The sequence below is a fragment of the Marmota monax genome, unplaced genomic scaffold (genome assembly GCF_021218885.2).
Source record: "Marmota monax isolate L192 unplaced genomic scaffold, Marmota_monax_Labrador192_F-V1.1 WCK01_AAM20220418_F8-fsc00108, whole genome shotgun sequence".
In the NCBI taxonomy this organism is placed as follows: Eukaryota; Metazoa; Chordata; class Mammalia; order Rodentia; family Sciuridae; genus Marmota; species Marmota monax.
The window spans coordinates 498182-521498 of record NW_026694593.1 but is presented as its reverse complement, the minus strand read 5'-3'; the positions used below and the strand labels follow the sequence as shown (position 1 = coordinate 521498).

Genomic DNA, 23317 nt, shown 5'->3' with positions numbered 1-23317 from the left:
TCACAGTTTTAGTCCTTGGTTATTTAAGCCTGTTGCTTTTGAACTTGTGACAGGACAGTACATCATGGTGGGAGTGTGTGGCAGAGGAAGCTGCTCATATCACTGTGGCTGGTGGCTGGGGTCCTGTATTCCTTCCAGGGGCCCACCCCCAGTGACCTAACTTCCTCTCACTAAGCCCCACCTCTTAAAGGCCCCACAACTTCTCAGTAGTGCCATGGAGCTGGCCACCAGGCTTTTTAAAAAAAAACCACAAGGATCTTAAGGGGAAACTTATTCAAATGATTTGCATTCTTTTTTTGTTTTTCCCCTGGTACTTTAGATTGCACCTAGGGGTGCTTTTACCCATCCCCTGCATTTTTCATTTTATTTATTTATTTATTTTTTTTGAGGCAGGGTTTCACTAAGTTGACCAGACTGGCCTTGAACTTGAGATCCTCTTGTGTCAGTCTCTTGAGAACCTGGGATTACAGGTGTGTGCCACTGCACCTGACCCCAAACTGTAGCATTCTGAAAACCAAATCTTATTGTAGGAGTTGGTGAGAGGTTAAGGAGAAGGTAGGAGAGGAGCAGCTTCTCATCTTAGAAAATGGGCTCCTCAAATTTGGAGGATGAGGGTTAGGATTAGTGTACACTTCCAGATGGCAGTCAGGAAGGGTCTCCGGAGGTGTGGCAAATCTTGAGACAACAGGGAAGGCCAGGTGTGGTGAGACAGCCTGTAATTCCAGTGACTCAGGAAGCTGAGGCAAGAGGTTCACAAATGCAAGGCCAGCCTGGGCAACTGAGGCTGTCTCCAAAAAGTGAAAAGGGCTGGGGCTGAATCTTAGTGGTAGAACACCCCTGGGTTCAGTCTCCAGTGCCAGAAAGAGAAATAGGGAAGGAAGACTCCCAGCAGTCAGAACTTCCCAGAAGGGGGGCTGTGGGGGGAGCTCCTAGAGTTGGGCTCAGGTGATGGTTGAGCAGGAGGGTAGCTGGCCCCTGACTGGCAGTTGCAGGAAATTTTACTGCCCACCTGGGATGGTTTGAAGGGGATTTAAGTCCCCCTCGTCCACCGTGATTCTCTGAATTGGTCATTGTTAATCTTATATTCAGTCTGGGTGTGGGTAGGGAAAGAGGGCTTCAGGGGGACCCTGTTCTGACCAAAGACTTTGAAAACAGTTGTGTTCCCTAAATCTTTGCTCCTAAACTTTACTGTATCTTGTAGACAGATCAGAGACTGTGTCTCCCCTCAGGGCTATTATTAGGAGGAAGGAGAAAGATAATAGGAGGGTTTGGGCTTTTTTTTTTTTTTTGCAGTACTAGGGATTGAACTCAGGGTCCTCATGCATGTTAGGCAAGCGTTATATTCCCAGCCCTTTTAAAGTTTTTATTTTGAGACAGGATCTTGATAAGTTGCTGAAACTGGCCTTGAACTTGTGGTCTTTCTGCCTAAGCCTCCCGAGTCCTTGAGGTTACACTGTGTACCACCATGCCTGGTAAAGCACTTTTGAGTATTCTAAGGGACCCTGAAATTGAAATGTATCTTTTTGTGAATGCTACTATAGAAAATCCATAATTCTTAATTGTGCTGGAATTTTTGTATATTCTTGTGTAGTGAAAATTAAACAGTTTTCCATTTAACTCATTAGAAAATGTATGTTCCTAGATGGATAGAAATTTATTGGAGCTTTGGGTAAAAGTGAAAGAATTAGGGAAAATAGTGTAGGCAAGGAGGAAAGAGGAACCCAGTTTCTGGGTTCTCTGGTGGCCTAACTTGGCCAGAGCGGGGCTGGGAGGGGTGTTTCTTCCACCCGTCTTCCTCTGGGGTCTACAGCAACGACTGAGCACCCCAAGTCTGAGGGGAATCATTAGATTCCTGCAGCAAAAATATGGTAACACAAACCTAGTTTGTCCTAGCTTTGTAAGTTCAACAATATTTCAATAGTGATTTATTTAATATCAGAGATCCACAGCCTCCTCCTCCCTGTGGACGGTCTCCTTGTGTCCAGAGGGCCTAAGTGGGGTGAGGAGCAGGGGGCACGGCGCCTGCCTCGTCATGCTGGCGTCACACCATGGCCCAGTGGGTCTCACGAGTTGGGGGAGCTGGGCGAGGGAAGGGTGGGAGTTGCCTCAGGTAGCAATGAGGGAGCAAGGCACAGATTGAAGGAGGAGAGAATGTCTTTATTTCTTGCTGTCCTTCCCTAAAAACCTCCCATCTGTCTGGATAGTTCAGATCAGAAAGTGCAGGAATGTTGGTGGGTTAGCGGGTGGGTCCTTGGATCTGCGTCTTTAGCTGCTTCATCTGAGGGGCCACCTTGTCAGCGCCTGTTTCTGGGCCAACCTTGTCTCATCTCCATGTCTTCACTTGATGTGTTCTTTTCCCCTCCGGCCACAGGACTATTACAGTGGTGGCTACTATCCTGCACAGGACCCGGCTCTGGTTCCCTCCCAGGAAATTGCCCCAGATGCCTCCTTCATCGATGACGAAGCAGTAAGTTAACAAAGCACACATGACTTTTTTTGTGTCCTGCAGCTGTCAGAACCACATTCAAGATTCAAAGCACTATCCTTTTGGTAGGGAAGGCACCGCTTAGTAGAAGGGATCTAGACGCGGGAATCGCCAACCTCTCGGTGGAGGTTCTTAGATGGGCATGGTAGTCTCCCAGCCACTTGGGCGGCTGAGGTAGGTGGATCACAAATTTGAGGTTGGCCTGGGCAACTTAGTGAGACCCTGTCTCAAAATGAAAAAAAAAAAAAAAAAAGTGGGCTGGGGATGTGGCTCAGTGGTGGGGTGCCCCTGGGTTCATCCCCAGTTTCACACACACAGCCTCTACTTACCTTCCTTTAGAAAGGAGTTCGTCGCTTTGCACACTTCTGCCTGTTGTTGATGTTGTGTTCTTCCACAGCCTCTTGGCAAGTGCAGAGTGAGTCATTAGGTCCTATTGCTCCTCAGCCTAGGGGCAGTTGGGTACCCGTTCAGTGGTCACATTCAGTTTTTAGTAGGTAGAGCAAGCTTGGAGGCATCACTAATGTTCAGATCAGGACCTGGGTCTTACTGAAGTTTTGGGGTGCTTTAATTCCCCTTGCTCCACGCTCCCCTCCAGGCACATCTCTGACTCGGGTGACTTGCCATTTTTCTGGAGGAGAAGGAGGAGGAGGAGGAAAGTCTCCTGGAGAATTTGGTGGGCCCTTTTTGTGAGGCTCCCCAACCCAGCTCCACATTCTCCCTTCCATGTCCACTGCTGATTGGTGATATTGAACTAGTGAGTAGTACCAGAGGTGGAAAGAGAACTGAGTTTTAGAGGAGAAATCTTGGATTTTTTTTTTTTTTTTTAATATTTATTTTTTAGTTTTCGGCAGACACAACATCTTTGTTTGTATGTGGTGCTGAGGATTGAACCCGGGCTGCACGCATGCCAGGCGAGCGCACTACCGCCTGAGCCACCTCCCTAGCCCGATTTTTTTTTTTTTAACAACCTGAATTCTTTTTTTTTTTTTTTAAGACGTTGATGGACATTTATTTATATATGGTGCTGAGAATCGCACCCAGTGCCTCACACATACTAGGCAGGTGCTCTGCCACTGAGCCACAACCTCAGCCTCTACTTGTTTGTGTTTGACATGGTCTCTTTATGTTGTTCAGAATGGTCTTGGAGTCTTGGGCTCAAGCAGTTCTCCTGCCTTAGCCTCCCAGATAGCTGGGTGTTTAGGTGTGCAGCACCATACCCAGCTTTCCCTAAATTCTTTTATTTTTTTTCATTTGATTTATTTATTTTGGGTGTGTGTATGGTTCTGGGGATTGAACCCAGGACCTCAAGAATGCTATGCAAGCTCTCTATTACTGAACCACATCCCCAGCCCCTTACCTTAAATTTTTATTGTGCAAATTGTACCCAGTCCTTTTAGGCAGATACAGTTTATACATCATTTGAGTACAGATTTATTCTGCTGGGTCTCTGTACTTGTTCATATTTGGGGACACCTTTTGTCTTCCCTTTCTTGGGGTCCAAGAGACCCTGTGAGAAGCAGGCCTTTCATCTTCTGTCAAGAGAGCTTGGTAGATGGCAGGTGAAAGGACATGTTGCAAAGAGGAATTGAGAGTGTGGTAGGATTGGTGAGTCACAAAGTCATAGCTGGGTATGTGGTACACTCCTGTAACCCCAGTGACTCAGGAGGCTGAGGCAGGAGGATTGAAAGTGCCAAACCAGTCTAGGCAACTTATCAAGACTCTGTCTCAAAATAAAAAATAAATAGGTGCCTGTAATCCCAGGGGCTTGGGAGGCTGAGTTAGGAGGATCAAGAGTGCAAAGCCAGCCTCAGCAAAAGTGAGGCGCTAAGCAACTCAGTGAGACCCTAAGCAACTCAGTGAGACCCTGTCTCCAAATAAAATACAAAATAGGGTTGGGGATGTGGCTCAGTGGTCGAGTGCTCCTGAGTTCAATCCCCAGTACACACCCCTGCCAAAAAAATTATTGGTGGGGATATAGCTTAGTGGTAGACCACCCCTGGGTTCAATCCCAGTACTGCAAATAACAAAGTCATTCCAAAAACTCTAGATCTTTAGTGACATCTCTTGATCTCCTCACCTGGGTTCTTAACTCCTGCATTTTCTTCTTCTTTCCCAGTTTAAACGGCTGCAGGGCAAGAGGAACCGAGGGAGGGAGGAAATCAACTTTGTAGAGATCAAAGGTGATGACCAGCTCAGTGGGGCCCAGCAGTGGATGACCAAGTCATTAACAGAAGAGAAAACCATGAAGTCATTCAGCAAAGTAAGTGGGAAAGGCATATTGGGTGACCAGTTTGGGAAGCTTCAAAACAAAATCTTGTCCTACTCGCTGCCCAGCCCCATATGCACCATTATAGCCACATCATTAACAAACACTTGTTGCACATGGTCCTGGAGTATGAACCAAGCCTCACAGCTATACCTCTGGATTCTAGAACTTTCCAGCATTTTAACTGCACTCTGTCTGGATGGTGGAGTCTGGTTGTGAAGAGTGGTTGGTTGGAGCACTGCTGTGGGAAGATCTCTGATGTGTTGTGGCTTCCTTCCTGGGCTGGTCAGAGCCCGCAGCCACTCTGTGCTCTCCTGTAGTCTCATTTCTGTCCCCCTCCTGGTAAGCTGGGTCCTGTCTCAGCACATCTTTAAGGAGTGGGCTCAACAGAGCCTGAGAGTGCTAGGGTCCCTAGGTCCTGAGAATGCAGCTCGTCCTCGCTCCTTCTCTCCATTATTTATTGTAGCCAGCTGTGGTCTTTCCAAATGCTTTTCTTCCTCACGTTTCCCAGCCCATGCCCGGCCTTCTCTGTGCTAGTTTTCTACAGTGTGATGAACATCTCTTCACCCAGAGCTGAGTAGAGCAACTGTGGACATTTACGAGCTTGCCACAGGGGGGAATATGCGGGGAAGCCCTGGATTTGAGCCCAGCACCAGCGAGGCCAAAGTCAAAGATTTTACCCCTGCTCGCCCATTTGCTTTGCTTTGTTCTGTGGCCACAGATGGCCATCCAAGCCCCAGCCGTTTGTTTTAACTGAATGCTGGCGGTCATACAGGACAGAGCAAAGGATTGTGGTTAGATCAGCATAGATCCATCACTGTTTACTGGAAAAACCACTTAGGAGAGCATGCTCTACTAACTGCGAGCCAAGAAGCATCATCACATAGTAATGGCTGTTGTTGTTAGCACTCACCGTGGGCCAGGAATGGCAGTGATGTTTTATGTATATCATCTTTAACTGTCACATTAAATGACATGCAGTAATAGCGTGGAGTTAGAATATGCTTTTTTCCCAGCTCCTGGTTTTCTCCCCATCATCTCATTGTAGTGAACTAGCTTTTTAAAATGAAGATATGGTCCCCGTCCTTGAGGAGTTGATAGTGTGTAGTTGGGAAGAAGAGATTTAAGGACACTTGAGTGTAAATGATTACAGCGCAAATTGATTACATAAGTGCTGAGGAGACTCTGGAGAGGAGTTTTGAGAGTTGGGTGGGGTTCGCTAGGAAGCTTCTAGCCTGAGACAGCTCAGGCAGAGAATAGAAAAACCACAGAATGAAAGCCCAGGCCAGCATAGACTTTGACAGTAAATCGTTTACATCAAAGTTTGGCTAGGCGTTCAGTGCAGTGGTAGGCAGAGATTGGAGGACTGGAGAGAAGTGGAGTCATTGTGAAATTTCTAATTCCAAGGAAGCTGTTGGTACCTTCTAGAATGGGTGAAGTGGGGTTTCAGCCAGAAATGATTGATGGGAGAGTTTGGTAAGCAGTAGGTAGGAGACAGACTAGACATCTGGCCTGACTGAGGAGAAGGGAACAGAGATGAAGAGATTTTAAGGGGGAGATGGGCACAGGGATTGTGAGGAGTTCTTGGAGGGAGGGCAGAAGATTGTCACCTGTGCCCTGGCACTTAGCTATCAGACAAGCTGCTGGCATAAAGGTGGTCTCGGGTGCCCTGAGCTTAGGGTGGAGGAGGTGGGGGTTACCAAAGAAACAAGATGGTCCTGACCTCAAAGTATTTCCAGCCTAATGGGGATATTAGCAGCCTGTTTCAGCAGTGATTCTGAGCTTGGGCTTTTTGCATAATGACTTTAGTAAAAATAACTGTTTTGTAAGTATATAGACATAAAAACAGCTCTACACTGACTTCTCTCCCATAGGATTTGGGCTGTGTAATTTGTTTTTCAGTCCCCAGCCTGCACAGTATAGGCACTTGAGAAACTTCTGCTTCTCTTCTTGTGGGTTAAGGTCTGTATTTTCTTCCCTTGCAGAAGAAAGGCGAGCAGCCAACAGGCCAGCAGCGGCGGAAACACCAGATCACGTATCTGATTCATCAGGTGAGAAGGCAGGAGGCCTGGGCCAGGCAGGATCCCCTAGACCTGGGAATTGAGATCTGGGTTAAGAGTAAGAAGCCCACATATAGGACCAGCTTCCAGCAGCATCCTCCCCTGTTCTCTGTGTGGCCACCAGGGGGAGATGTGTCCTTCAGTATCATCCTGTTCTACCTCTTATTGCACAGAGGACTGAGTTACAGGTGCTTAGAACAGACTCCAGAAGAGCCTGTCTGGTGGGGTCTGCTTCTAAGCCTAACAGTTCGGGAGGCTGAGTCAGGAGAATTGTGAGTTCAAAGCCAGCCTCAGCAGAGGCAAGGTGAGGCACTAAACAACTCAGTGAGACCCTGTCTCTAAATAAAATACAAAATAGGGCTGGGGATGTGGCTCAGTGGTCAAGTGCCTCTGAGTTCAGTCCCTGATACACACACACAAAAAAGAATAGACTCCAGAAGAGAAAATTCAGATATCCAAAACACAGTTTAAGAGGAGGGTGAAGGGCTGGGGCTATATCTCAGTTGGTACAGTGCTTGCTTTGCATGCACAAGGCTCTGGGTTCGATCCCCAGCACCAAAAAAAAAAAAAAAAAAAAAGGGAGAGTGAAATAGTTTATCATAAGGTCCTTTTAGATAGTAAATTTATCTAATAATTTTTAAAAACCTAAGAAAAAATTGATTCACAAATTTGACCTTTACCTAAAAAGGTCCATTTGTATTTGCCAACACAAATTTTAGAATTCTAGATAATCCAAAAAATGTGTTTGGGAATATGTCTTGGTACTATTTTCAAATCCTTAAACATCCTTTTGAGACCCACAGTACTGAAAGCTGTCAGAGGTACAGACAAGAACATGAGGCGCTTCCTGGCTATGTCCTAAGGGGTGTGCATTCTGGTTGGTGGTTTCAATGGCAAATCTTGCTTTCATGGTCCTTGTCATAGTTTTATCTTCCTTTTCAGGAACTCGTTTGTGCTCTTTCCCCATATTGTAATTTTTAGGGGACGAATTTGAGGGTAGAGTCTTTTCTAAACCCAAACTCTTACTGTCTTCCCCAGCACGTCTAGGAGAAATGAGCAGGCATCAGATAACATTGGGGATTGGGGAGCCCCCTTATCAGGATGGTGCTTGTACATTCCCAGAAGAGCCAGGAGATATTGAGATCAGAAGAGAGAAGTCATTTTTCTAGTACCAGTAGAATTTTTCACAGCTCTAAAAGATTACTTTAAAATGATGTGGTTGGGCGCCTGTAAACCCAGCGACTGGGGAGGCCGAGGCAGGAGGATTGCAAGTTCCAGGCCAGCCTGGACAACTTAGTGAGACCCTCTCTCAAAAACCAAAAAGGACTGAGGAATGTAGCTCAGTGGTAGAGCACCCCTGGGTTTAATCCTCAGTACTGGGGTGGGGCAGGGGGAGGTACGAATTTTTGGAGTGCAACATGTGTTATATTCAACACAACAGCAAACCTCTTTTTTAGACTTAAGTTCTGGTTGTTTGGCATCCTGTGGTGACCTCTCCAAGTCTCTGAGACTGTCCTTTCCTGGTCTGCTGGTTGAGTAACTGAGGTATCTGATTTAGATGCCAGCTTCTAGTTCTCCTTTTTCCATTTCCCACTTGAACGTCTCAGTTTTAATTCTACCAGAGCAAGCACAAGGATTCTTGAGTCCTTGTTCTGCTTGAGCCTTGTTAGCTCTCCAAAGAGATGATTTTTCTTTGCTTTTTTGTGGTCTTCTCCTTTGTGGATAAGAGAAAATGAAGTCTTTCAAGGGATTTGTTCTTTCTTTTTTTTAGTTGCCAATGGATTTTTCGCTTTATTTATTTATTTATATGTGGTGCTGAGGATCGAACCCAGGGCCTCTCACATGCCAGGCGAGTGCTCTACCGCTGAGCGACAGCCCCAGCCCAAGGGATTTGTTCTTTTCCCGTAATTGTTATTATGGGAGAAAGTCTGTGTGTGTACGCGCACACAGGGGTACTGGGGATTGAACTTGGGGCACTACCACTGAGCTACATCCCTAGCCCTTTTATTTTTTATTTTATTTTTTTTTTTAATTTTAAGATAGGGTCCTACTTAGTTGTCCAGGCTGACCTCAAACTTGACATCCTCCTTGCTCTTCCTCCGTAGTGGCTGGAATTACAGGTGTGTGGCACAGTGAAAATCTTGCTGGGAGAAAGATTTTCAGTTGGGAAGCTCACAGAGATGAGAGGAAAATGTCTTTCATGATTCTGGTTTAAGGGCTGGCAGTGTGCTTGCTCAGCATGTATAAGGCCCTGGGTCCAGTTCCTAGCATCGTACGTCTACACAGATGCTATTGTGACAGCCCTCACCCCTTCTTCCTTGCCACAGGCTAAGGAGCGGGAGCTGGAACTGAAGAACACCTGGTCAGAGAACAAGCTCAGCCGCCGGCAGACCCAAGCCAAATACGGATTCTAGGGCTTTGGAACTGATGCTCCCAGGATCTCCTGCCAGCCTAGTTGGCCCAGCCCCCAGCTTCACCTCTGGGACCCCAGCTGCTCTAAGCCCAGGATGTCTTTCCCTGAGGACCCAGCCCTCGCCTCTGCGAGAATGAACATATTTGATAGATTTTTCTTAACAAGTTAGAAAATTGAGCTCCTGTCCGTGTTGGAGCTAGCAGACTGAGTGATGCCGCTGGAGGGGCTCCGAGTTCTCGGGTGGGAGTCTTGCTCCCTGTCAGGTGTGATGAAATGTTGAACTCTCCCCTACCTTTTTTTTTTTTTTTTTTTTTAAGCCAGGGATGTCTGTTGAAATAAAACATTCAGTCTGACAGACGCTGCCCTCCTGCGCCTGGACCTCAGTGTGGTGTCTGTGTGCAGCGTCCCTGCAGAGGGCCTTGAGCTGCCTTGGAAAGTGCGTTGCTTTTTCCCAATGGCCACAACTGGGTTCATGACCTTCGAAGACCCTAGAATTGCAAGGTTTTATCCGGGTCAAGATGATTTTTCAAAGGGGCCTGTGATCCCAAATAGAGAAAATGATGCTGATCTCAAGTGCCTCTGGAGATGGGGGACATCCTGAGGTTCCTTCTGTGGCATGAAAGTGCTAATGATTAGATATGAGATGACATCCAGCAGGCAGTGGTGCAATTCCTCTTCCTAACGGTGAATCACATTTACACTGATGTCATTGACCTGAGCTCTTCCAAAAGCTTAAGGTAAAGCATGAGGGCTGGACACACCTCAGAGACTCCCCAGTTCCCAGCCTCTGTTGGGGAATGGAGGTGGCAGGGCCTACAGGTTTCAGTTAGCTGAGGGGCTCTGCGATGAAGGGACAGGACAGATGGCATGATTTCTTTATCTCAGAGCAAGTTTCAGGTGGGGATGGTCATAAAAACAGTGTGCCACTCGTACTGTGAACCTCCACTGAAACACACTGTCAGGTGCTGGGACTCCAGGAGAACTTAGCTGCCAGGTTTCCGGCAAGAAAGGAGAGCTGAAGAAGGTCAGTCACGCCCTGATGCTCGAGTCCTGTTTCAGGGAAACACAGGGAGAGTTAGCATTCTGCAAGACTAAGGCCAGGGGGCAGTTTGAAGAGGCGCGTGGTGGGTACTTGGGGATGGGAGGGGGAGGCAGAGGGTGGCATCTCGTGCTTCTGGTGTGTGCGCTGGGGTAAGTTGAGGAGGCTGTTTCTCATTAAGCACACTGGAGGGTTCCGTCACTTACAGGAAAACCACCCGCTTATCTGAAATCTGACCTACTTCGGGTAGGAGCCAGACAGGGCTCCTGCGTCCCACAGGGACACTTAGGCTGTACTTGTCCAAATCTTTGAATCCAGCCAGCCTTCAGCTAGGAGCATCAGCCCTCAACACATGCCCACTGTCCACAGAGGAGCTGGGGCCAGGCTGAGATCCGCCCCTGCTAGGTGTCAAAGGTGGGTGAGGTGGCGCAGCAGAGCACAGGAGGCTGAGGTCCTCCTGAGTCATGCTTGCTCTCCTGGGCCCATGCTGTAGTAGAGCCTTTCCTGTCTTGAGTTGCCATGCTCCTGGGATTCAGAAGTCTAACTTCTTTTATTTTATTTAGTATTTTTAGTTGTGCATGGAAGCAGCATCTTTGTTGATCTACTTTTATGTGGTGTTGAGGGTCGAACCCAGTGCCTTAACACATGGGAGGCAAGTGCTTTACCGCTGAGCCATACCCCAGCCCCCCAAAAGTTTAACTTATTTTAGGGGCTGCTCCAAGGTGTGGCAGGAAATGTTCTTTGGGCTGGGATGGAGGGACATGGGAAGAGAAAGTCCCAGTGTCTTTTGGGGATGGGCAGAATCAGACCAGTTCACTCTTAAGGGGCTTCTTGCCTTCCACTCTGAGTTTTTGGTGGTCCTAGGGATTGAAATCATGGTCTCACATATGCTAGGCCGGCGCTCTGCTGCTGAGCTACATTCCTCCTCACCTTCATTTCTCAAGAAGTCTTACGTATATATTTTCAAAGCCGCTTTTTTGTCCTACCAAAGATGGCATTTTATTTAGTGGTTGTAATTTTCTGGTCACAAACAAATGCTAGCAGTGTAGAAGGTGAACAGACTCCATCGCAGGCCTTCTGGAGGTTCTGATAGTGGGAAAGAGGAGACGGGTGAGGGAGAGATAAGGAGCAATAGGACTGATCTTGGATAAACTGTCTTGGCAGCATCAGCCACAGGGCTGGAGGAGGAAGGACTGAGGGTCTTGGTCAGGAGTGGGTCCATGTGGTCCTGGAAGCTGTTGGGGGGACCAGGGCAGAGCCGAGCAAGCAGTGCTGCATTGACTGGGAAGCTGAGGTCTAAGGATCAGCCTTGCACATGGTGGGGACAGCAACGTTGTCCTGTGGAGGGTGTTTCAGTGTTGCTGGCTCCTGGGCAAGGACCCAGCCAGGTCTTCACCCCAGCTGCCTGCTGAGCAGAATGTGAAGTGCTGCGGAAGGGGACAGCTGAGTTTACAAGTTCCGTTTCTCAGTTCCCGTCTGCCAGCGACCCCCAGAGGTCCAGGCGGCCTTAGGAAACATTCTGCATTAACTAAAGGAAAAGATGGAATGAAAGGGGCACCTGGGGAGAAGGGAGCGGGAAGAAGATAATGAGGGCCATCACCGTCAACCATGGTGCTGAAGGGGCCAAAAACTGGACTAGGCAGTGGGAACAATGAACTTGGCTCACAGCAAGGACTTCCACGTGCTCTGGGGGTGAGAGGCTCTCCTGCCGACCTAGGAGTGGGCCGAGTCACATAGGTCCTGCGAGGCAGGAGGGACGTAATGGCCCTGGGAAGATTGAGTCAGCTTAGAGGTGCCCTCCCCCTCCTAGCATTAGTGGTGTCTGACTGGGGACACAGGAACCTGCTCAGCATAATCATCCCGGTTCCCTTTTCCTGTGCAAGTTCCTCACCTTCATCCTGAGGTCTCACTGCAACCCAGGCCTCAGCTTGGTAGGAAAGGCAGGGTTAGAGTCAGCGGTGGGGAGAGTTGTTCACCACCGTGGTCTGCAGGCCTGGCTGCTGCTGGAGCCCTCTAGGACTCGGACCTTGTCCTGCTGCCTGCAAGGCACCTTATGCTGTCAGAATGCTGGTCTGGGATGACAGAATCTGGGCACTGGGCCCGACTGCCTCCAGCTCTGTCACCTCCCATCTCTAGAGCTCCACTTCCTCTCTGGTTGCACCCAAACTCCCATCTTGAAGGCTCCCTGAAGTTCCTCTGTGCCTAGCAGGCCCGCTTCAGATCCTTTCGCTTGCATGGTCTCCGTTTCACAAGAAGTGGTGACAGTACCACCGAACAAGGGCCTAAGGCTGCACAGCTGGTTAGCACAGCACTCCGACAGGCTTCTGATGACTCCTCATTGTCTGCATTCTCCTGCCACCCCTCACCGTGGAAGGGAAAAGGAGGCCATCCGAGGTCCCACCATGCTCGCCTCGTAGAAATATCAAGAGGGCCTCTGGGTTTCCCTATCCCACCCACACCTGCCCATTCGTTATATCCTGAAGTCTGGGGAAGTCTTTGTTTTCTGACCCTGCCTTGCCTAACAAGTGTGAGAGGCCCTGGGTTCAATCCTCAGGACCACTGACCTCTTAACCCCCATCCCCAGAACCACTGACACACACCTGTAATCCCAGAGGTTGAGACAGGAGGATCCCAAGTATGAGGTCAGCCTCAGCAAAGCTTTGTCTCAAAATTATAAAAAAGGGCTGGGTGTGATGGCGAATGCTTGTAATCCTAGGAGTTTTGGAGGCTGAGGCAGGAGGATTGCAAGTTCAAAGCCAGCCTCAGCAATTTAGTGAGGCCCTGAGCAACTTAGTGAGACTCACTCTAAAAATACATATATATATATATATATATATAATATATATATATATATATATAAAAGGGCTGGAGATGTAGCTCAGTGGTAAGGCTCCCCTGGATTCAATTCCCAGTTTCAAAAAACCAAAAAAACAGCCACTCTTTTCTGCCTCCTCCTTCTTCCACAAGGAATCAGCCAGGAGGCCACTCCTTGAGTCTACCCTGAGAGCTTTCTTGCACTTTCAGCCTCCTACCCATCTCAGCAGAGCCATCTGCTCCCCAGGCCCCTCCTCCTTTCGCTCAGGAGGGGTTCAGACCTACAGACAAAGGAAGTGGAACCCCAACTGTTGACTCAGCATTCCTGTTTCTCCTTCAGCTGATTCGCGCTGGAGTGGAAAGGAGGGAACTGGCTAGTCACTGGAGCTGGCGCCTGGGCCAGGCTGGGGGTGGTGTGGCAGCAGTGCCCAGGCCTAGGGAAGGTAGCCGGGGACAGGGGGCTGCAGAGTCACTGTGCCCTGGGGTCTCCCACCCACAGCCATCAGACCTCATCCTCTTGCTCTGCACCCTGGCAGGAAGTGGGACCCTGACAGGCACGACTGCAGAGACAGTGTGTGAGAACAGGCAGTGCGGAGGGGAGGGGCCCAGCATAACCCCGACCCCAGGGGGACCTGGGGACCATCCTGAACAAACAGCCCTTCCTCAGAAAGCCAAGACAAAACTGAAACCCAGGGCAGATGCTTATAGGTGGTTGGAGCCCCAGTGGAGCTTTGCTAGCCCTGAAGTAGGTCTGGACAAAGAAGCTCACAAAAGGAGCCGGGGAGGGAGTGGGGTCCTGAGTGAGGCAAAGGGCCCAAACCCAGGAGGCTCAGGAGACAGAAATGCCCTGGAGCCATTTCAGGGATTCACGGCACATACACAGAGGCTTAAAAGGCACCTTCCTCCTCCCCAGTCCCAAGCTTTGCACAGGGTCTAGGAAGGAGGTGAAGGGGCTACCCTTCAGTCATTCCCATCCCTGCTCATTTCTGTGTGTGTGTGTGTGTGTGTGCACGCGACTGAATCCAGCAGAACACTTTACCACTGAGTTATATCTCCAGCATTTTTTTTTTTTGATGGTGCTGGGGATCGAACCCAGGGCCTTGTGCATGCAAGGCAAGCACTCTACCAACTGAGCTATAGCCCCAGCCCCTATTTCCAGTATTTTTTATTTGGAGTCAGGGTCTCACTAAATTGGTAAGGGTTTCCCTAAATTGCTGAGACTGGCCCTGAATTTGCAATCCTCCTGCCTCAAGCCTTCTGAATAGCAGGGATTACAGGCATGTGCCACTGCACCTGGCTTTGCACCTCTATCTTTACTGGCACTGGCTAGTTCATGCAGCTTCCTCACTCCCCCAGCCCTTAGGACTCAGTCCCCCACCCACTACTTTGGGCAGGGATACTTTGCAGAGAGAGGCCTGCCGCCTGTGCCCTGGGGTGGGGTCTCCCACCCACAGCCAGCAGACCTCATGCTCTTGCCCAGGTGTCTTTCAACTCCTAGATCCCTCTGTCCCTGCAGCATTGGCAGTTCAGCCACAACAAAAGAGACAGAGAGAGAGAGAGAGAGAGAGAGAGAGAGAGAGAGAGAGAGAGAGAGAGAGAGAGAGAAGGAGCCTGGAGAACTTGGATCCCTGTGGGGGGAGGTTGTTGGCGATGATTTATTAGCCAGACAAGAATCAACAAACAAGTTCTAACATCTGTTCTCACCAAACCATTCCTCAGACAACAGCAGCATTGGACTGGGGCCCAGACTCAAAGGCCCAGAGGGCCAAGGAAATTAGACTCCAGGAGGAGAAACCAGGGCAGCAGGAGCCAGAGGGCCCTGGTAGCACACTACTTTGCTGTCTTAGAGGATCACCAAGCATCAAGCCACTGGATTTCTGGTGACTCTCAGCAGTCAGTGTGTGTGTCCCTAAGAGGAGGAGGCAGATTCCACATTTGCTCCTCTGAAGTCCAGTTTTTTTTGTTTTTTTTTAATTGTGTGTGTGAGAGGGCAGACCTGTCAGGGGACAGGGCTAAGTCAGGATCCAGGAGAGGAACCCAGCACTCAGACCCCGACATGGCAGAAGTCTGGAAAAGCAGCCAGGTTTCCTATCTGAGGAAGTCTCTGATGTTTCCTATGGAGAGAGTTAGAGGATAGGGGGTAAGGAATAGACTCTGAACAAGGAAGTCAGGAAACCTGTGTTTTAGTCCTTGACCTTGACCCAGTCACTATCCCTCTCTGGCTTTGCTTCCTTATCTGCACAGGAGGGAGCTGGACTTGATCAGTAAGGGCAGATGAAACACTGCTCCTCCTCCCTCCAGCATCACTAGCAGACATCACTAATCAATCATGGTGCTCCTTTCTGCTGAGTTCAGGTATGACCTTAGCATCCTTTCCAATGCAGCTCGCTAGGCAGCCACGACCAACGGATTGGAGTTGGCATGCAAGATGACACCTCTTTGCCATCCTTGCAATAGATGAAGGCTGAGGTTCTTTCCAGTTTTGATCACCTTTATATACCATCCACATTTCCTGAGAAGGACACCCAGCATGTGTGTGTGAAGGTCTCTGGACCTGATATCCCAAGTTTTCCCCCAACCAGCTCAGACTTACCACTTATAGAGGAGGCCCAACGGGGAGCCATGCCTGTCCTCAGTCCTGAAGCACCTGTCTAGAGAGGTTGTGGGGAAGGGTGTGCCTCCAGGGGAGTGGAGGCTGCTGAGGCAGGGGAGGGCCTTGTCCAGCCCCAGAATTCTCAGAGTGCCTCTGTGGACCACCTGGATTCTGCAGAGAGAAGGACAGTCCTAGGTCACACATCTTAGGCCTAGATGCAGTCTCAAGGGCAAAGTCATCTGGGCTTAACAGACTTGCCCTCCAGAGGGAGAATCTAAAATCCTCTCATTCATTTAGCAAGCAGGATATGGAACACAGAAGGAAACAATTTGAGGGGCAAGGATTGGCAGTGTGGAGTTTGTGGGACACTGGAGAGTGAACCAGACCACAGAGAAGTTTGGATAGTGACATGGACTGGTGACATCAGCTCCTGGCAGGAGTGTGTGTGGGGGTGTGGGCGTGGGCAGGCACAAGGGCTGAGGGGGAGTCTGTGGCTCCAGCAGGGAGGGATGGTGAGCAAGGAGGGAGATGGAGATAGAGGGAGAAGGTGGTCCTGGCCAGTGGGTCTAACACATTATGTGACAATAGGTAACCTAGACAGGGACTTGAACTCATCAGTGGGAGGACGGCGTGGGAGGATGGAAGAGGGAGGCAGGAGTGCGTGTGCCCCTCCCCTGAACGCATCTGAGATGACACACAGGACTGGAGCGCTGACCCCGGAAGAGGAGAGGCGCTAGTTTGGGGCTGGGAAAAGGGGTCAGGCAGTCTGGACCTTTGTGTCCCTCCCCCTCGCCGGGGGTAAAGACCTCGCCCAGCACCCACTCTGAATACCTTCTCCATCCTCCTCAAACTATGGCGCGGGAAGTCCTTCTTGGACTCCTTCTCCCTGCACCCTCATTTACCTGGCCTCCTGGGACAGGCCTGGATAGGCACTTGCGGAGGACGCGGTGCCCAGCGGACGCCGTCGCTGACAGACCTTCCACCTCGGCATAGATGTTGCTGGGGGCCTCCCCAGGGCTGCCCCGGCCCATGGCGTAGAAGGCGATGGGTTCCTCGGGCTCTTGGTAGATGGGGTGGGTGGGTTTGGGGGGTGGGACTGGGCGGGGTCGCGGGGCGGGGCTCGTGTAGAGTTCCGGGGGCAGTTGAGGTTTGGCGGGGACGGGAGGCTTGGTCCTGGGCGGCTGAGTGGGCTAGGAGGGAAGACGAGGCCAGGGAGGAAGGTCGGTGGGCGCAGCTGCCACCAGCCCGGCTCTCCTACCCTCTAGGCCCCTCCTCCTCCCCATGGCTCCTCCCCATGGCTCACCCCTCTCCTACTGGCCCCTCCCTGTGGCTCCACCCCTCCTCCTGGCCCCTCCCCGTGGCTCCACCCTCTCCTGCTGGCTCCTCCCCGTGGCTCCACCCCTCTCCTGCTGGCTCCGCCCTCTCTCAGGCCTCGCTGTCTCCTGCTGGTCCTGTGGCTCAAAGCGGTACCTCCTTGGGCTCCCGGGCCCCCTCTTTGTTTGGTAGGGCTGGAGCCTGCCCCTGTTGCATGTCTGGGTTGTGCTGGGGGCTTGGGTTCTGACTGTGGCTTCCAGAGTCTGACTCTTCAGTCCTGAGGGACAGCCCTGCGGGCTCAGGAGTCTGCTGGGAAATAAGCAGGGCTGAGGGACTTGATGCGGGAGGGGACGGGTGCCAGTGGGCAGGTGATTCAGGAGGACCAAGCAGTCTGGTCCAAGAGGAGGACAGGAGAGGAAAGAGACATAGAAATTTGGCCTGGGCTGGGTTCTCTGGGTGAGGAAGAGGGGATGGACATGGCAAGGAGGCTAGAGGTCAGATGGAGGGGGACAAACTCTGGTCATGGGCTATGTACACATCAAACTTAATTTCATCTGGAACATGGGACCAGGCCAATCTTCATTTGTGCCTGTGGTTGTCAAATACAAGAATGTGAAGTCTTGGTTTTGTGGTACTGGGTTTTCATTTTGAGACAGGGTCTCACTAAATTGCTAAGGGCCTCACTAAGTTGCTGAGGCTGGTCTTGAACTGTCAATACTCTTTCTTCAGTCTCCGGAGAGACTGGGATTATAGGCAAGCACTACCATGCCTGGCCCCAGCTCTTTTTTAGTTTTTTATTTTGAAACAGGTTTTGCTAAGTTGTCCACGTTGGCCTTGACCTTGTGATTCTCCTGCCTCAGCCTCCCCAGTCTCTGAGATTACTGGCACACACTACTGTGCCTGGCATGGCTTTAGAAAAGTCTTTAGCTTCAAAATTATCAGGATGGGAATGGATCTCCATGACAGCTGTGTCTGTGTTTAATTTCTGCATGAGCAATAAGCTTAATTTATGGAGATATAAGCTAAATTTTTAGGGGCAGAGACTGCCTGAAGAGAGATGAGCTTCACAGTGGGAAGGTCACATCCCATGGTAGGTGCTTTTAGCTCTGCATTAACCCTAGCTTCATGAATGTTCTCCGCGTGCCCTCTGCTCCTGGTAAGCTAAAGCCACAGGGACTTTCTTGTGCTCCTGCAATCCACTTTGGTCTTCCTGGATCCAAATCATAATCCTCTTTCTCCTTGTCCTCACGCTCTCCTCTCTTGGAATTCTTTCATAAATAAAAGTGGCAACACAGGGGCTGGGGTTGTGGCTCAGTGGTAGAGCACTCACCTAGCATATGCGAGGCGCTGGGTTTGATTCTCAGCACCACATAAAAATAAATAAAGGTATTGTGTCCAACTACAACTAAAAAAAAAAAAATTAAAAAAAAAAAGTGGCAATGCTACTTTGCTGCCCAAATAGCACCTTAGGGTCAGCCTCAACACCCACTGTCCCCCCACATCAAATCCAATACCCGTCTGCCTCGTCCAATGCCTACATCTTTCTCATCTGCCCACTCGTCTCAAGCCTGCAGCCACCACCCTCATTCAGACTTCTTCATCTCTCTCTGCCTCCTCTTGCCCTCCCAACCTGTTCTGTGTCTCCTTACCCAAACTCCCTAACAACCCTGCAGGGTTGCCTGTTGCCCAGGATAAACCAAACTCCTGAGAGCTTGAGTGGCAAGACCCTGTGTGACCTTGGCTTAGACCTCAGTCCCCGACAGCATGCCTTCAGCTTTCTCAGCTCCATCCAGCTTCCCTTCTCCCCGAGACTTTCCTATATCCTGCTACAGCTGCTTGAGAATCTTGGGGTTCTCCCCTGCCTATTCCTCTCAAAGGCACTGAACCAAATCAAACTCCATGAAACTTCCTGTTGGTCACCAATGACTTCCTTTGGTAAATCCAGTGGTCAATTTATTTATTTTTTTTTTTTTTTAAATTTTAATATTTATTTTTTAGTTATTGGCGGACACAACATCTTTGTTTGTACGTGGTGCTGAGGATCGAACCCGGGCCGCACGCATGGCAGGCGAGCGCGCTACCGCTTGAGCCACATCCCCAGCCCCAGTGGTCAATTTATGTATTCTTTCTCTTCCTCTCTCCCTTTCAGTACTAGAGATTGAACCCCGGGGTGCTCTACCAATGAGCTACATCTCCAGCCCTTTTTATTTTTTGAGACAGGGTCTTGTTAAGTTGCTAAAGCTGGACTTGAACTTGAAATCTTCCCATGTCAGCCTCCCAAACTGTTGGGATTATAGGCACGCACCACTGTGTATGGTGTTGGGTTTTCTTCTTGATGCTTACTTACTGTGAGACATAATCAAGTACTATTTTTTTTTGTGGGGGGGGGTACTGAGAATATAACTCAGCGGCATTTCACTCCTGAGACGCATCCCCAGCCCTGTTTATTTTTTATTTTGAGACACAGCCTTGCTAAGTTGCTGAAGCTGGCCTTGAATTTGTAATCTTCGTGCCTCAGCCTCCCCAGCCGCTGGGATTACCACCATGCCCGGCACTGTGTACTATTTGTTATTTCTATTATTTACTTACTGTCTGTCTCCTTGTACTAGAATGTAACCCTCTTGAGGCTGTGATATTTTGGTCAGTGTTGTTCACTTCTGTCTCCCCAATGCCCAGAAGGATGTCGGGCACACAGTGAGTGGTCTCTCAAAACAGACTGAACCTTTTAAGAGAGGCAATCCCTGGCTCTGCACCTGTTAGGTGAAATGACACTCCCATATTCTCCTGGCACCACAATCTCCATCCCTATCACTTGTCTGTCTTTCCTGCTGAAAAGTAAGGTTTGCAAGTGTAAAACTCGCCTGTCTTGTCCATGAATCTATTCCCAGGGCCTTCCAGTACCTGGTAGGTAGCTTTAGGTACTGAGTAAATGTCTCTTAACTTAAAAAACAGAGGACTGCGCTGGGGAGGTGGTGCATGCCTGTAATCCCAGCAGCTCAGGAGGCTGAGGCAGGAGGATGACCAGTTGAAGGGTAGCCTGGGCAAAGTCAGCAGGCCCTGTCTCAACAAAAGGGGGGGCGGGGAAGGGGAGGATGGGGATGTAGCTTAGTGGTAAAGGGCCCCTAGGTTCAATCCCCAGTAAAGAAAAAAAGAAAAAGACCGTGTGCCTGGGGGCCTCTGCCTGGGGGGCTGTTGGGGTCTCCCAAGGGCTCCTTCCTCCCCCAGCACTCATTTTTCTGGAAGATGTGGGTGAGGACGTCAGGAATGGGTCGTGTGGTCGGGCTGAGAAAGTGCCTGGTGCTGGGTTATGGGCCTGGACTCGGGTGAACAGGTGCTGGCCCGAGTCCCCCGGGGCTCCGGGCATACCTGGCGGGCGAGCGGCCGGGTGAGTGTCTCCCCGTAGGGGCTGAGCGGACACTCGGTGTAGTGCCGCAGCAGGTCCTGCAGCTGCGCGTGGGCGCTGTCCTCGCCCAGCACCACGTGGCGCCCGTCCCTGAGCTGGGCCAGCAGGAAGTGGCGGCAGCAAGTCCGGCTCCTGGAGGGCGCCAATCAGGATCAGATTCGCCATTGCCTCTCCCTGGCCAGGGCCACCAGCCGCGACCCCTACCTCCCAGCTCCAGGGTCTCTGCCCTGAGCCATCAGAGGGAGGAGGGGGAGCCCCCGGAGAAGAGGCTGAGTCAGCCCAGTCCCGTCCAGGTGATTAGCCCGAAGCCCCGCCCTCACCTGTAGGTCAGCACGAAGGTCACGGCGCTCTCGCTGAACCGCACCAAGTAGCATCCCTGAGGCTGGGGCCCCAGCAACCTCTCGGCCTCCCTGAGGGTGATGCAGAGAAGTGGCGGGACCTGGGCCTGACCCTTCTGGCCTCTCTCTGCCCCCGTGATTCTCGTGGGGATGGATCCCCACCTCCCAAGCAAGCATGCGGGAGGGTGGGCAGAGGGAGGATGGGTCGCGGCTCTTCACTGAGGGGGGGGGGGACTGGGTGTGGCCAGGAATAAGACCCCCCCCCCCACCCCCCCCACCCCGCTCCGGACACCCTGCATCCTACCAGGGCAGCAGCTGCAGTAACAGGGATAGAATTAACTTCTAGAGCTCAGAGATCACAGGCTGAGAAATGGAGGAGGGGGCTCTGCAAGTAGGAGTGTGGGCAGGAGAGAGCCAGAGAGAGAGATGGAGGGAGGGAGAGAGGCAGAAAATCTGAGGACTAGAGATCGGAGACGGGAGGTTAAGGCAACCTAGAGAGGAGAAAGAGGCACACACAGGGCTGGGCCTGAGCCTGCCTCTCCAGTGGTCTCCCTCCGGAGAGAGGTTTCAGTGAAAGGTCTGGGAAACTCTAGGAGTTGGAGTCTGGAGTCAGCTTCAATCAACTTTTTCTTTTTTTCTTTCCCTGAGGCATTGGGGATTGAACCTAGAGGTGCTCTGCCACTGAGCTTCATCCCCAGTCCTTTTTATTTTTTATTTTGAGACAGTATCTCACTAAGTTGCCCAGTTGGCCTTTAGCTTGTGATCCTCCTGCCTCAGCCTCCTCAGGAGCTGGGATTATTGGCCTGTGCTTCCACACTGACTGACTGCAGGACCTGGGACCTGCCGCTGCTGCCCTCGGTGACTCACCTCCGGGTGATGAAGCCATGGAACCAGGCTGGTGCTGTCCCTTGCTGCAGGAGCCAGTGAGCCTGGGTCTTCTGGAACCAAGCAAGGATCTCCGCCTGCAGGGACAGGCCATCTTCCCCGGGCACCTCTTCAGCCTTCTCAGTATTCCCTGGGACAGAAGCAGTCTCTGGGGTCCAGGGAGATGCCTGGAGAGAAGAGTTCAGGGAGGTGATTAGGGGGCTTCTCCCACCTGATTCCAAGCCACCACCTTGTTACCCTCACCTTCAGCTGCTCCTATTTTAGGGTAGAATTGACCAGAAAGTCCTTCCCAAGGTTACAGCTTAAATCGCTTCTTCAGCTCCAGCTGTTTGGTTTCCAGAGACCCTCCTCCCCCTTCCCCTGGGTCCTGCCTTTAATCCAGCTGTAGTGAGCTGTTAAATAGTGGGAAGAGAGGCAGCAGGCTCTTCCAGGTGAAAGGCAGGAAGTCACTCCAGAGGACACAGCAGGAAGGGCCCGGCTGGCTCCCAGGCAACTTCATGTCTGGGTGGTGAGAAGGGCTGAGGTGGGGGCGGGGATGCACTGAGCAGAGGAAGGCACAAGATGAGGTGTGTCTTCTGGGACTCTGTGCACGGTAACCTGGTGGCCTGCCTGTGGACCCAGCCTGAGCTTCCCAGGGGCAGAGGAGCAGCAAGGGGTGAGCAGGCAACTCAGCCAGGAAGGAGGGACTGCCCATCTCCTTGCCCCACTGGGGGCTCCCGCCCCGTTGGCAGCCCCCAATCATGCATCCCTGCCCACTCTCGTGGCAACCTTTGCCAGGCGCACATCCTCACCCTTGGGAGGTGGGAGCCGATGAGAGGGTTCTCTCCACCCCCCACATTCCCACTCACCGCAGCGTGGACAGCCAGCGTCCCCGAGCTGGGCGGGGGCTCCTCGGCCTTCAAGGCCTGCGGTCGGGGCTCCTGGGGCAAGCCCGAGCTCGGGCATCTCTTGCGGGTCAAGTCCATGGTCTGGAAAGTGCTGAAGGTTGGGGCAGGCGCTTCATAACTCCCTGTTGGCACAAAGAAGGCTGCTGGGTTCCTCAGAAAGGAGCTGCCTCTATCCCCTTCCGCCCAGGCTTAGAGTGACTCCAAGGCCTCTGGCCAGGGACCTGTGCAACAGGACAGCACCGTCATGACAAGAGAAATGCAAGAGGGACAGCAGCGGGGATTCCTCGGGTCGGGAATAAGCTGCCAAGGTGTCTCAGAGGAGCTGGTGCAGCCAGAGGGCAAGTGGGGTGCCAGGAAGGAGAGGCTGGGAATGAGGCCTGGGGGTCTCACGGAGAGGAGGGCTGCAGGCCAGGCCCCTCTCGGGACCAGGAGCCTCTGCCTGCCACCCCATCCTCCCAGTGTCTCCTTTCTCCTAAGAAGCCTCAGCCCACCGTGACACCTTTGTCCTCTGGGCTTGAGTAGACAGGGACCCCAGAGGGGGCAGGAGTGGCGGGCACTTGGCCAATCTGCCTGCCAGTTGTGGCTTGGTGTGGGCCCCTCACCCCGGAGGTGGGAGCTCAGACCCAGGGCAGCAGGAGTGGTGGGGGTCTTGGTGTCCCCTCCCACCCACATTCTGAAACTTCACACCTACCTGGGGGGCATATCTGGGCCAGGGGCATCTCCATGGGAGCAGGGCCCCAGAGCAGGGCGTGTGTCTGTGCTCTCAACAGGTATGCACACTCAGCAGCTCCCCTCTTACCCAGCCCCCAGGGACAGGAAG

General features: G+C 51.4%; 2 protein-coding genes and 1 long non-coding RNA gene across 8 annotated transcripts in view; 1 reads left to right on the top strand and 2 right to left on the bottom strand.

The window, feature by feature from the left end:
- The window catches only part of Prcc (proline rich mitotic checkpoint control factor), a 26102-nt gene extending 16583 nt beyond the window's left edge, over positions 1-9519 (top strand). The window contains exons 4-7 of the mRNA XM_046421781.2: positions 2372-2467; positions 4602-4745; positions 6737-6802; positions 9139-9519. Of these exons, the coding sequence (XP_046277737.1) occupies positions 2372-2467; positions 4602-4745; positions 6737-6802; positions 9139-9225 (393 nt within the window). The 3' untranslated portion in view covers positions 9226-9519. The remainder of the gene's footprint in view (positions 1-2371; positions 2468-4601; positions 4746-6736; positions 6803-9138) is intronic.
- Positions 2137-3285, bottom strand: LOC124077405 (uncharacterized). Its single transcript, XR_006846598.2, has 2 exons — positions 2815-3285; positions 2137-2707 (listed from the first exon to the last, which is right to left on the bottom strand). It is a non-coding gene; the product is annotated as an uncharacterized LOC124077405 (long non-coding RNA).
- Positions 8139-23317, bottom strand: Sh2d2a (SH2 domain containing 2A). 6 transcript variants are annotated; one of them, XM_046421785.2, is made up of 9 exons: positions 23189-23317; positions 22459-22619; positions 21593-21777; positions 20708-20797; positions 20351-20519; positions 17141-17293; positions 16573-16860; positions 15671-15841; positions 8139-10274 (listed from the first exon to the last, which is right to left on the bottom strand). In XM_046421785.2, exons 1-8 carry the CDS (start codon positions 23220-23222, stop codon positions 15710-15712), a joined length of 1212 nt encoding a protein of 403 aa, XP_046277741.1. In that variant the 5' UTR covers positions 23223-23317; the 3' UTR covers positions 8139-10274; positions 15671-15709. The 6 variants fall into 6 exon arrangements, with proteins under 6 accessions (XP_046277741.1, XP_046277738.1, XP_046277740.1 ...); XM_046421782.2 differs by lacking the exon at positions 8139-10274 and adding an exon at positions 10283-11791; XM_046421784.2 differs by lacking the exon at positions 8139-10274 and adding an exon at positions 10283-11769.